Here is a 12,658-nt window from a genome sequence, read left to right on the forward strand (position 1 = left end):
AAGCGGCCTTTACTGGTTCTAACAGCCGACCGATCAGCTTGCTGCCAGCTTTTAGCAAACTGTTAGAAAATGTCTCTGTAAACAAATTAAAAGACTTTCGGTATGCCTTTAGAGAAGGGCACTCAACATGTACTCTACTCACACAAATGACCAGTGTTGCAACTTTCACTGGGGACATGACCCTCCCACGTGATTTGGGTGTGCGGACACCTCAGAGCGGTAGGGTAGTCTGTTTTCCGGTTTCAGCCGGCTGGATTTAGGACCGTACAGACACCACAGAGCATGCACGGACAGGCTGTGTGAAGGCAAAACTTCGGATAGGCTGGCGTATAGAACCAGCACGAGAGATATGAACCAAATCCAATTTGATTAGTCACATGTGCCGAATACAACAGGTGTAGTAGACCTTACAGTGAAATGCTTACTTACGAGCCCCTAACCAACAATGCAGTTTAAAAAAATATGGATAAGAATAAGAAATAAAAAAGTAAAAAGTAATTAAAGAGCAGCAGTAAAATAACAATTGTGATACTGTATACAGGGGGGTAGCGGTACAGAATCAATGTGCGGGGGCACTGGTTAGTTTAGGTAATATGTACATATAGGTAGAGTTATTAAAGTGACTATGCATAGACGAAAGAGAGTAGCAGCTGTGAAAAAGAGTGGGGGGCAATGCAAATAGTCTGGGTAGCCATTTGATTAGATGTTCAGGACTTTTATGGCTTGGGGGTAGAAGCTGTTTAGAAGCCTCTTGGAACTAGACTTGGCGCTCCAGTACCGCTTGCCGTGTGGTAGCAGAGAGAACAGTCTATGAACTAGGGTGGCTGGAGTCTTTGACAATTTTAAGGGCCTTCCTCTGACACCGCCTGGTATAGAGGTCCTGGACAGCAGGAAGCTTGGCCCCAGTGATGTACTGGGCCATTCGCACTACCCTCTGTAGTGCCTTGCGGTCGGAGGCCGAGCAGTTGCCACACCCGGCAGTGATGCAACCAGAAATCAAATAAAATTGTATTGGTCACATACACATGGTTAGCAGATGTTAATGCGAGTGTAGTGAAATGCTTGTGCTTCTAGTTCTGATCGTGCAGTAATATCTAACAATTGCACAACAACTACCTTATACACATAAAAGTGTAAAGGAATGAATAAGAATATGTACATATAAATATATGGATGAGCGATGGCTGAACGGCATAGGCAAGATGCAGTAGATGGTATAGAATACAGTATATTATATAAAGTGGCATTGTTTAAAGTGACCAGTGAAACATTTATTACATCCAATTTTAAATTATTAAAGTGGCTAGAGATTTGAGTCAGTATGTTGGCAGCAGTCACTCAATGTAAGTGATGGCTGTTTAACAGTCTGATGACCTTGAAATAGAAGCTGTTTAACACTCTCTCGCTCCCAGCTTTGATGCACCTGCACTGACCTTCTGGGTGATAGCAGGGTGAACAGGCAGTGGCTTGGGTGGTTGTTGTCCCTGATGATTTTTTTGGCCTTCCTGTGACATCGGGTGGTGTAGGTGTCCTAGAGGGCAGGTAGTTTGCCCCTGGTGATGCGTTGTGCAGACCTCACTACCCTCTGGAGAGCCTTACGGTTGTGGGTCGAGCAGTTGCCGTACCAGGCGGAGATACAGCCCGACAGGATGCTCTCGATTGTGCATCTGTAAAAGTTTGTGAGTGTTTTTGGTGACAAGCCAAATTTCTTCAACCTCCTGAGGGTGGGTGGATCATTTCAGTTTGTCCGTGATGTGTATGCCGAGGAACTTAAAACTTTGGAGTCGTGGTCAGATTTGCCAGTCAGGATGCTCTCGATGGTGCAGCTGTAGAAACTTTTGAGGATCTGAGGACCCATGCCAAATATTTTCAGTCTCCTCGGGGAAATAGGTTTTGTTGTAGGCTCTTCATGACTGTCTTGGTTTGCTTGGACCATGTTAGTTTGTTGGTGATGTGGACACCAAGGAACTTGAAGCTCTCAACCTGCTCCGCTGCAGCCCAGTCGATGAGAATGGGGGTGTGCTCGGTCCTCTTTTTCCTGTAATCCACAATCATCTTCTTTTTCTATGAACAGAGGAAGCTGCTGTCTGTGTTGTGCTTTTTCTCAGAGTTGTAAAAACAAGCAGAGCAGAAACTGGATACTCTTTAGTTGACTGTTCTAGTTGGGACGGTAACTGCTGTTTGGCAGAAAAATATAGCTATTATTTTTTGCCTCAATCACAGTCACAGACTTGAATCAAACGATTGAAACCAGGGGCTAAACAATTGCAAACCAATATATTTTTTCAGCGCAATGTGAGTTTTTATTAGTCAGTATAGCAATGTAACATTATTGATCTATCAGTTTCCCTAGCGAATTCCCTACTTTTCACACTGACATGGTATAAACAGCTCTACAGGCATCCCTGTCATGGTTCACAGTCAGTACACAACACTATGCTCATCATGTCTTAGTGGGATCAGATGGTGACAGGTGTCCCAGCAAGGTCAGACAGACAGGGAAGACCAGTCTACAGAGCTCACGTGAATTTTGCAGTATATTATAACAATCAGTGAATGGATACAAAGTTCCATCTTGAGTTGATGGGTAGGTTACATTCTGGGATCAGGGAATAATGGTCATCTCAATTGATGAACCATTGATTCTGTTCATGGATGGAATCAATGTATAAATGTACACCAAAGTAATTCTTTGTCGTGCCTCATCTGAGCAGTGTCAGATGGTGACAGGGGTCTCATCAGGGTCAGGCAGCCAGGGAAGACCAGTCTGTGACGGAGCGGAGGTCAGGCAGCCAGGGAAGACCAGTCTGTGACGGAGCGGAGGTCAGGCAGCCAGGGAAGACCAGTCTGTGACGGAGCGGAGGTCAGGCAGCCAGGGAAGACCAGTCTGTGACGGAGCGGAGGTCAGGCAGCCAGGGAAGACCAGTCTGTGACGGAGCGGAGGTCAGGCAGCCAGGGAAGACCAGTCTGTGACGGAGCGGAGGTCAGGCAGCCAGGGAAGACCAGTCTGTGACGGAGCGGAGGTCAGGCAGCCAGGGAAGACCAGTCTGTGACGGAGCGGAGGTCAGGCAGCCAGGGAAGACCAGTCTGTGACGGAGCGGAGGTCAGGCAGCCAGGGAAGACCAGTCTGTGACGGAGCGGAGGTCAGGCAGCCAGGGAAGACCAGTCTGTGACGGAGCGGAGGTCAGGCAGCCAGGGAAGACCAGTCTGTGACGGAGCGGAGGTCAGGCAGCCAGGGAAGACCAGTCTGTGACGGAGCGGAGGTCAGGCAGCCAGGGAAGACCAGTCTGTGACGGAGCGGAGGTCAGGCAGCCAGGGAAGACCAGTCTGTGACGGAGCGGAGGAGAATTTTTGCAGATACAACGCTTTATTTTCTCTTTGCAGCAAACATTGGAAATACAAGAAGCTTCAAAGATTGAAAGTATTTTAAGGCATTATGGGAAACCTCTAACCTAAATGACTAATGATGATAATCATGAAGTTAATTTCCAAACGGTTGGGTTGATAGAGGGTTGATAGAGGCTTTTCACGATGACACAAAACATGTCAAACAAAAATGTGAGGAAGACCTGGGATACGCTATTGATGATGATGATGATGAATGAATACAGATATGTTAGAATGCCCAGTCATGTTCATGTAATGACTGCAGTTTAAGACCATCCATAGAACATCCTATATGCAAGTGAAACTGAATATCATGCACACAGAAATGTAATTCCTCTGCTGGAAGTAAAACACAAAAGGGAACATATTTGCATATGTTATGGTCTTGTGAAGGCTGGCTGAATTATGACAAAGAGTATGTTATTTTATCTCAACATGTCTACAGATTCTCCCTTATCCCTGTTTTTGTTTGCTTGGAAATGTTGATACTGGAGACTTATCAGAAGAAACTGTGAAACCTAGCATTTATAGCGCCTAGGAAATGCATTGCCATTCACAGCAATTCTCACAAGGTCTGGATTCCTTATATGGAATACAGCACGACAAAAGGAGTCTGTATTTAAATCATGCCCACGTCTGGGGAGATACCTATTTAAGCAATCACTAGTTGCTGGGCTGCGCAGTCCTGGCCCTAGGGTTCTGCCATACTGTTGGCTGACACTCTGGCCTTGGCCTAACACAACTAATGTCAATAATGAATGTTTCACTAAGATCCTAAAGCTGAGTGGGGTGGGTTGGGTTGGGTGCTGCAGGGCCTTAGACCCCTAGGGGCAGGACAGGGTGACCCAGCTATATTGTGTGCAATTAGAAAGAGATCTACAGTACTATTAGGCCTATGATATGAATTATATGGAGGGTGTACTGTTGCTGTGTGTTAATGTGTAGGTGTGTGTGTTTTTTAAATAAAATGTTTGTTTTCCAAACCTTTCCTTGAGACATACAAAAAAAGATGGGAAGGAAGTTGGGGAGTGAGCTATTAACTAGACTGGTGGGGGTTGGGCGTTCAGGTGGCAGAAATTTGATATAGCTGTCTTAATAAAAGACAATCAAAAGCCTTGTAGGCTATTGGTTAAAATCGCAACACAGTATTGATTATTGAATTATCATTGATCTAGTTCAGTGTTATCAATCTCTTAAACATATTTAATAATGATTTCTTACCTAGCTTGATGGCTGGGTATTTGTGCTTACTTTATGTTGTTCTAAATAGAGACGGCTAGAAGGGCCATGGGTCATATTAGATTGTGTAGAAATGCAGGAATTAGCTTCAGATGCAGAGGACCCCCATACCCCCCACCAAGTTATGCCCCCCACCCCCACTTCAAAAACCAAAGTTGTGCCCCTGCAAATGACTGATGATTGGCTGAAATACATTTTCAGTGCAGCCTTTGATATTATTTGTCATAACATGTTGTTGAAAAAAATGTATGTGTTATGTCTTTTCAAACTCTGCCATATCGTGGATTCAGAACTTGCAAAAGTAAAAGGACTATTTTAAGCCGTACACGCCACAGAGCTGTGCTTTACGGAAGAGTGGTCAGAAAAAAGCCATTGCTTAAAGAAAAAAAATAAGCAAACATTTGTTGTTCGCCAGAAGGCATGTGGGAGACTCCCCAAACATATGGAAGAAGGTACTCTGGTCAGATGAGACTAAAATTTAGCTTTTTGGCCATCAAGGAAAATGCTATGTCTGGTGCAAACCCAACACCTCTCATCACCCCGAGAACACAATTTTTTTCATCTGCAGGGACTGGGAAACTGGACAGAATTAAAGGAATTATGGATGGCGCTAAATACAGGGAAATTCTTGAGGGAAACCTGTTTCAGTCTTCCAGAGATTTGAGACTGGGACAGAGGTTCACCTTCTAGCAGGACAATGACCCTAAGGACACTGCTGAAGCTACACTTGAGTGGTTTAAGGGGAAACAGTTAAATGTCTTAGAATGGCCTAGTCAAAGCCTAGACTTCAATCCAATTGAGAATCTGTGGTATGACTTACATATTGCTGTACACCAGCGGAACCCAACCAACTTGAAGGAGCTGGAGCAGTTTTGCCTTAAAGAATGGGCAAAAATCCCAGTGGCTAGATGTGCCAAGCTTTGCACCTTCAAAGTGGTAGGCATGTTGTGTAAATCAAATGATACAAGCCCCCAAAACCCATTTAAATTCCAGGTTGTAAGGCAACAAAATAGGGAAATGCCAAGTGGGTGAATACTTTTGCAAGCCACTGTATCTAATAGAACACAGAGAAGAAGCCCATTTTTATTCTCAACTTCTTAACTAACTCATCAATATGCTTTTTAAGAGACAGCTTTTTCATCTATCCAGATGCCCAGATATTTGTAAGCAGGGACACTATCAATATGGACAAAGTACACATGCTTAAATCATCAACGTTATTTTTATACGCTCTAGAGAACAATACATATTTAGTTTCACCTGCATTCAGTACTAATTTCAGGTCAATAAAGTTGCTTTGTAATACAATGAAGGCAGACTATATTTCATATATAGCCTGGTCAACGTGGGGGCAATAGCATACACAACAGTTTAATGGACAGTTTAACACTTTAATGGAAGCTTCTCTTGGCACTCTATTCTTTTCTATTTTTACCAATGACCTGCCACTGGCATTAAACAAAGCCTGTGTGTTCATTTATCTTGATGATTCAACCCTATACGCGTAAGCAACTAGTGAAGTCGCTGCAACCTTAAACAAAGAGTTGCAGTCAGTTTTAGAATAGGTGGCCAGTAATAAACTGGTCCTGAACATCTCTTAAACTAAGAGCATTGAATTTGGTAAATAAATAATTCCCTAAGTTCTAAACCTCAGCTGAATCTGGTAATGAATGGTGTGGCTGTTGAGCAAGTTGAGGAGGCTAAATTACTTGGTGTTACCTTAGATTGTAAACTGTCATGGTCAAAACATATAGATTCAATCGTTATAAAGATGGGGAGAGGTCTGTCCATGATAGAGATGCTCAGATTTTTTTACACCACACTCCACAAAGCAAGTCCTGCAGGCTCTAGTTTGATCTCATCTTGATTATTGTCCAGTCATATGGGTCAAGTGCTGCAAAGAAAGACCTAGTTAAGCTGCAGCCGGCCCAGAACAAAGCGGCACGTTTTGCTCTTCATTGTAATCTGAGGGCTAATATCAATACTATGCATGCCAGTCTCTTGAGGAAAGGCTGACTGTATCACTTCTTGTTTTTATAAGAAACATTAATGCGTTAGATATTCCAAATTGTTTGCATGGTCAACGTATAGCTCTGACACACACTTACTCCACCAGACATGCCGCCAGAGGTCTTTTCACAGTCCCCAGGTCCAGAACACACTTACTCCACCAGACGTCTTTTCACAGTCCCCAGGTCCAGAACAGATTTAAAGAAACATACAGTATTATACAGAGCCATGAGTGCATGGAACTCCCTTCCATCTCACATAGCGCAAGTGAACAGCAAACCTGGTTTTAAAAAACAAATAAAGCAACACCTCTACCCCATGTGACCTACTTGTTGTGTCTATGTACTGCCATGTATGTGTAACTGATTGTGCGCACACACACACACACACACACACACACACACACACACACACACACGTTTTAAATGCATGTAAATTGTAAAGTCGTCTATAATGTCGGACCTCAGTAAGACTAGCTGTAGCCATTGGCGATGGCTAATGGGGATCCTAATAAAATACAAATAAAATCAATTAATTACTCCCATTCAGCTCTGGAGAGGAGGGAAGGAGCTGTGGACTGGGTTATTTTGGGGATTATGGTGTTTGTGTTTGTGGAATAGGCACACTGGTGTATTTTCTGTACAGTACAGTCGTGGCCAAAAGTTTTGAGAATGACACAATTATTAATTTTCACAAAGTTTGCTGCTTCAGTGTCTTTAGATATTTTTGTCAGATGTTACTATGGAATACTGAAGTATCATTACCAGCATTTCATAAGTGTCAAAGGCTTTTATTGACAATTACATGAAGTTGATGCAAAGGGTCAATATTTGCAGTGTTAACCCTTATTTTTCAAGACCTCTGCAATCCACCCTGGCATGCTGTCAATTAACTTCTGGGCCACATCCTGACTGATGGCAGCCCATTCTTGCATAATCAATGCTTGGAGTTTGTCAGAATTTGTGGGTTTTTCTTTGTCCACTACGCCTCTTGAGGATTGACCACAAGTTCTCAATGGGATTAAGGTCTGGGGAGTTTCCTGGCCATGGACCCAAAATATTGATGTTTTGTTCCCCGAGCCACTTAGTTATCACTTTTGCCTTATGGCAAGGTGCTCCATCATGCTGGAAAAGGCATTGTCCGTCACCAAACTGTTCCTGGATGGTCAAGAGAAGTTGCTCTCGGAGGATGTGTTGGTACCATTCTTTATTCGTGGCTATGTTGTTCGGCAAAATTGTGAGTGAGCCCACTCCCTTGGCAGAGAAGCAACCCCACACATGAATGGACTCAGGATGCTTTACTGTTGGCATGACACAGGACTGATGGTAGCGCTCACCTTGTTTTCTCCGGACAAGCTTTTTTCCGAATGCCCCAAACAATCAGATTGGGGATTCATCAGAGAAAATGACTTTACCCCAGTCCTCAGCAGTCCAATCCCTGTACCTTTTGCAGAATATCAGTCTGTCCCTGATGTTTTTCCTGGAGAGGAGTGGCTTCTTTGCTGCCCTTCTTGACACCAGGCCATCCTCCAAAAGTCTTCGGCTCACTGTGCGTGCAGATGAACTCACACCTGGTTTGCTGCCATTCCTGAGCAAGCTCTGTACTGGTGGTGCCCCGATCACGCAGCTGAATCAACTTTAGGAGACAGTCCTGGCTCTTGCTGGACTTTCTTGGGCGCCCTGAAGCCTTCTTCACAACAATTGAACTGCTCTCCTTGAAGTTCTTGATGATCCGATAAATGGTTGATTTAGGTGCAATCTTACTGGCAGCAATATCCTTGCCTGTGAAGCCCTTTTCGTGCAAAGCAATGATGACGGCATGTGTTTCCTTGCAGGTAACCATAGTTGACAGAGGAAGAACAATTATTCCAAGCACCACCCTCCTTTTGAAGCTTCCAGTCTGTTATTCGAACTCAATCGGCATGACAGAGTGATCTCCAGCCTTGTCCTCGTCAACACTCACACCTGCTTTAACGAGAGAATCACTGACATCACTGACATCACTGGCTGGTCCTTTTGTGGCAGAGCTGAAATGCAGTGGAAATGTTTTTGGGGGATTCAGTTCATTCGCATGGCAAATAACATTCTGGAGTATATTCAAATTGCAATCATACAAACTGAGGCAGCAGACACTGTGAAAATGTATATGTGTGTCATTCTCAAAACTTTTGGCCACGACTGTACACTGCTATTTGCTATTCAGAAAATCAATACAAACAGAATTTGCCCATATACTCTACTGTAGTTCTGTACATTGTTGTCCGAAATGGAACAAAGGAATAACTAAGACCAAATTCTTGCATTGTGTCTGTACATGTTGATACACAGCCAAACACAATGCCAGTCAGCCAGCACAGATACAATGAGACAATGAGGCTATGAGGTCTGACACTATGTCTATCGCACGCACGCATTATTATGTCATAGCTAGGGTTGGCAGGGTAATTGTATAACCGTTTATTGTTGATTAACTTCATTTAAGTCGACAAACTTTACCCAAAAGCAGTAAAGTAAAAGTAAGCCTGGTCCACACCTAACAGACAGTTTTAGAATTGTGTTGTAGAACAATTATAGTGCTTTAAACTGACTGAAGACGGGACTGCAGGACATTAAAAAAATACAAGACCTGCGTGCAGTTGAGTCCGTTTCCACGGTAACATGGACTCTTTACAGCGTGCTGAAACTTTGTTGCTCCTTGTTTCAGCAAAGTGTTGTTGCAAACGAGTATGAGGAAATGCATGCAAAAAAAAGGCTTACCAAAAAAAGGGAACACTGGGCCTCCCGGGTGGCGCAGTGGTTAAGGGCGCTGTATTGCAGCGCCAGCTGTGCCACCAGAGACTCTGGGTTTGCGCCCAGGCTCTGCCGTGACCGGGAGGTCCGTGGGGGCGACGCACAGCCCAGCGTCGTCCGGGTTAGGGAGGGCTTGGCCGGTAGGGATATCCTTGTCTCATCGCGCACCAGCGACTCCTGTGGCGGGCCGGGCGCAGTGCACGCTAACCAAGGTTGCCAGGTGCACGGTGTTTCCTCCGACACATTGGTGCGGCTGGCTTCCGGGTTGGATGTGCGCTGTGTTAAGAAGCAGTGCGGCTTGGTTGGGTTGTGTATCGGAGGACGCATGACTTTCAACCTTCGTCTCTCCCGAGCCCGTACGGGAGTTGTAGCGATGAGACAAGATAATAAGTAGCTACTAAACAATTGGATACCACGAAATTGGGGAAAAAAAGGGGGTAAATTAAAAAATTAAAAATAGGGAACACTGACTTGACTACAGAGCGTATAGTTAACAGCAGCATGCTATATACCCTCAATTAGCTGTCAGCCTGGGTTGACAGTAAACATGATTTGAGTCCTATGCAGTCGGGAGCAGCACAGGACAGGAGAAAATGCACGTTTTTATTTTATGGTTGACAATTAACCATCATCCAAAATTCCATGACAGTCATAGCGAAACACACAAGGACATGTGTGCATCCTATTTGTCATGTACACAGACACATGCCCAGACTGCTGACCACTCACGGAGGAGCAGTGACTCACTCTGCCACCACACTAACCACTTCCCCAGACCTCCTCTGGGCCTAACCATCTCTCTGCCCAGACTTCTTATAGCACCCCCCAACCCTTCTCTGGCCCTCCCCAGCCTTCATCCTCTCTACTCACCATTTCTCCCTTCGCCGTCCCCATCTCTGCTTCTCCCTGCCTAATATCCCTATTCATCCACACAGTATTTCTTAGCCCATTTCTTCCGCTCTCCCAAACTCTCCAACCCTGCCTGTCCCTCCCCCGTCTCTCCTGATATTCTTCCCAACCTCTCTCCAGCAGTGACTCGTGCCTGCCTGTCTAGTGGGAGAAACCACGCTCCCAGTCATGGTGCTACATTGCCTGCTGTGCTGCTGGCAGCAGGCTGGACCGAGAGGGAGGGAGAGGGCAGCAGGCTGTGGGAGTGTTGGCTAAGACCAGGACACAGCAGGTGGACTGGTTACCTCAGTCTCTCTATACAGGGAGCCTCTGAACAGCTTTTGTACAGAGACCTGCTTCTGTCACCAAGAGAGTACTCCAAGGCTCGATCCTAGGTCCCACGCTCTTCTCAATTTACATCAACAACATATCTTAAGCAGTAGGAAGCTCTCTCATCCAATTACATGCAGACGATACAGTCTTATACTCAGCTGGCCCCTCCCCGTATTTTGTGTTCTGTTCTACAACAAAGCTTTCTTAGTGTCCAACAAGCTTACTCTGCCCTTAACCTTGTTCTGAACACCTCCAAAACAAAGATCATGTGGATTGGTAAGAAGAATGCCCCTCTCCCCACAGGTGTGATTACTACCTCTGAGGGTTTAGAGCTTGAGGTAGTCACCTCATACAAGTACTTGGGAGTATGGCTAGAAGGTACACTGTCCTTCTCTAAGCACATATCAAAGCTGATTCAGATGACCATCCTACCCATGCTAGACTACGGAGACATAATTTATAGATCGGTAGGTAAGGGTGCTCTCGAGCGGCTAGATGTTCTTTACTATTCAGGATTCAGATTTGCCACCAATGCTCCTTATAGGACACGTCACTGCACTCTACACTCCTGGTAAACTGGTCTCTCCACTTACTGACAGTTGTGGCTGCTTCACGTGATGTATTGTTGTCTCTACCTTCTTGCCTTTTGCGCTGTTGTCTGTGCCCAATAATGTTTGTACTATGTTTTGTGCTGCCATGTTGTGTTGCTGCCATGCTATGTTGTCGTCTTAGGTCTCTCTTTATGTAGTTTTTTTCTTTCTTGTCCTGATGTGTGTTATGTCCTATTTGTTATTATTTAAAAAATAATCATAATAATCCCAGCCCCCACAGGAGGCCTTCTGCCTTTTGGTAGATCGTCAGTGTAAATAAGAATTTGTTCTTAACTAACTTGCCTAGTTAAATAAAGGTTAAATAAATAAAACAAAATAAAAAGTGGGATCAGGAATTGGTGCACTAGCTACCCTAAAACCATTCCTCAACACTGACCTATTAAATCAAATTGTATTTATAATGCACTGAATACAACAGTGCACCTTGCACCTTACAGTGAAATGCTTACTTACAAGCCCTTAACCAACAATGCTTTAAGAAGTTAAGAACAATAAGTGTTAAGTAAAAAATAGAAAATGAATGCTCCTCTGTTCATTCTGGATATCTAATGTATGGTGACACCATGCTATGTGTTCATGTCTGTTGTCATGGTTGAAAAAGGATAGAGTTACATGTTCTTACCAGGTAGTCATCAGGCCTGATCCCAAAGAGCTCCCTGAAGTAGCGGAAGGCCACGGGAGCATACGTCTTGAAGCGGAAGTCTGGGAAGTGGTGGGCTGGAGTCAGGTTGCTGCCTTCACTGGGACCAGGAGAGAAGGAGAAAGGCTTTTAGATATGGGATTTTGTGTTAAATGCTCTACAACAAAGCTTTCTTAGTGTCCAACAAGCTTTCTCTGCCCTTAACCTTGTTCTGAACACCTCCAAAACAGAGGTACATGAGTCTTCAATATTCCCAGGTAAGAAGTTTTAGGTTGTAGTTATTATAGGAATTATAGGACTAATTCCCTCTATATCATTTGTATTTCATTAACCTTTGACTATTAGATGTTCTTATAGGCACTTTAGTATTGCCAGTGTAACAGTATAGCTTCGGCCCCTCTCCTCGCTCCTCCCTGGGCTCGAACCAGCAACACAACGACAACAGCCACCATCAAAGCAGCGTTACCCATGCAGAGCAAGGGGAACAACTACTAGAAGGCTCAGAGCGAGTGACGTTTGAAACGCTATTAGTGCGCGCTAACTAGCTAGCCATTTCACTTCGGTTACACCAGCCTAATCTCGGGAGTTGATAGCATAAACAGCTCAATGCTTGACGCACAACAAAGACCTGCTAGCAAAACGCATAAAAGTGCTGTTTGAATGAATGTTTACGCGCCTGCTTCTGCCTACCACCGCTCAGTCAGATACTTAGATACTTGTATGCTCAGTCAGATTATATGCAAAGCAGGACACGCTAGATA

General features: G+C 44.5%; 1 protein-coding gene across 6 annotated transcripts in view; it reads right to left on the minus strand.

Moving 5' to 3' along the window:
• The window catches only part of LOC139409135 (phosphatidylinositol 4-phosphate 5-kinase type-1 gamma-like), an 89,857-nt gene that overhangs the window by 31,336 nt on the left and 45,863 nt on the right, over positions 1–12,658 (minus strand). For all 6 annotated transcript variants that reach the window (XM_071153883.1, XM_071153885.1, XM_071153881.1 and 3 more), the window contains one exon: positions 11,880–11,997. In XM_071153883.1, the coding sequence (XP_071009984.1) occupies positions 11,880–11,997 (118 nt within the window). The remainder of the gene's footprint in view (positions 1–11,879; positions 11,998–12,658) is intronic.

Source organism: Oncorhynchus clarkii, chromosome 5, assembly GCF_045791955.1.
Source record: "Oncorhynchus clarkii lewisi isolate Uvic-CL-2024 chromosome 5, UVic_Ocla_1.0, whole genome shotgun sequence".
NCBI classification, from domain to species: domain Eukaryota; kingdom Metazoa; phylum Chordata; class Actinopteri; order Salmoniformes; family Salmonidae; genus Oncorhynchus; species Oncorhynchus clarkii.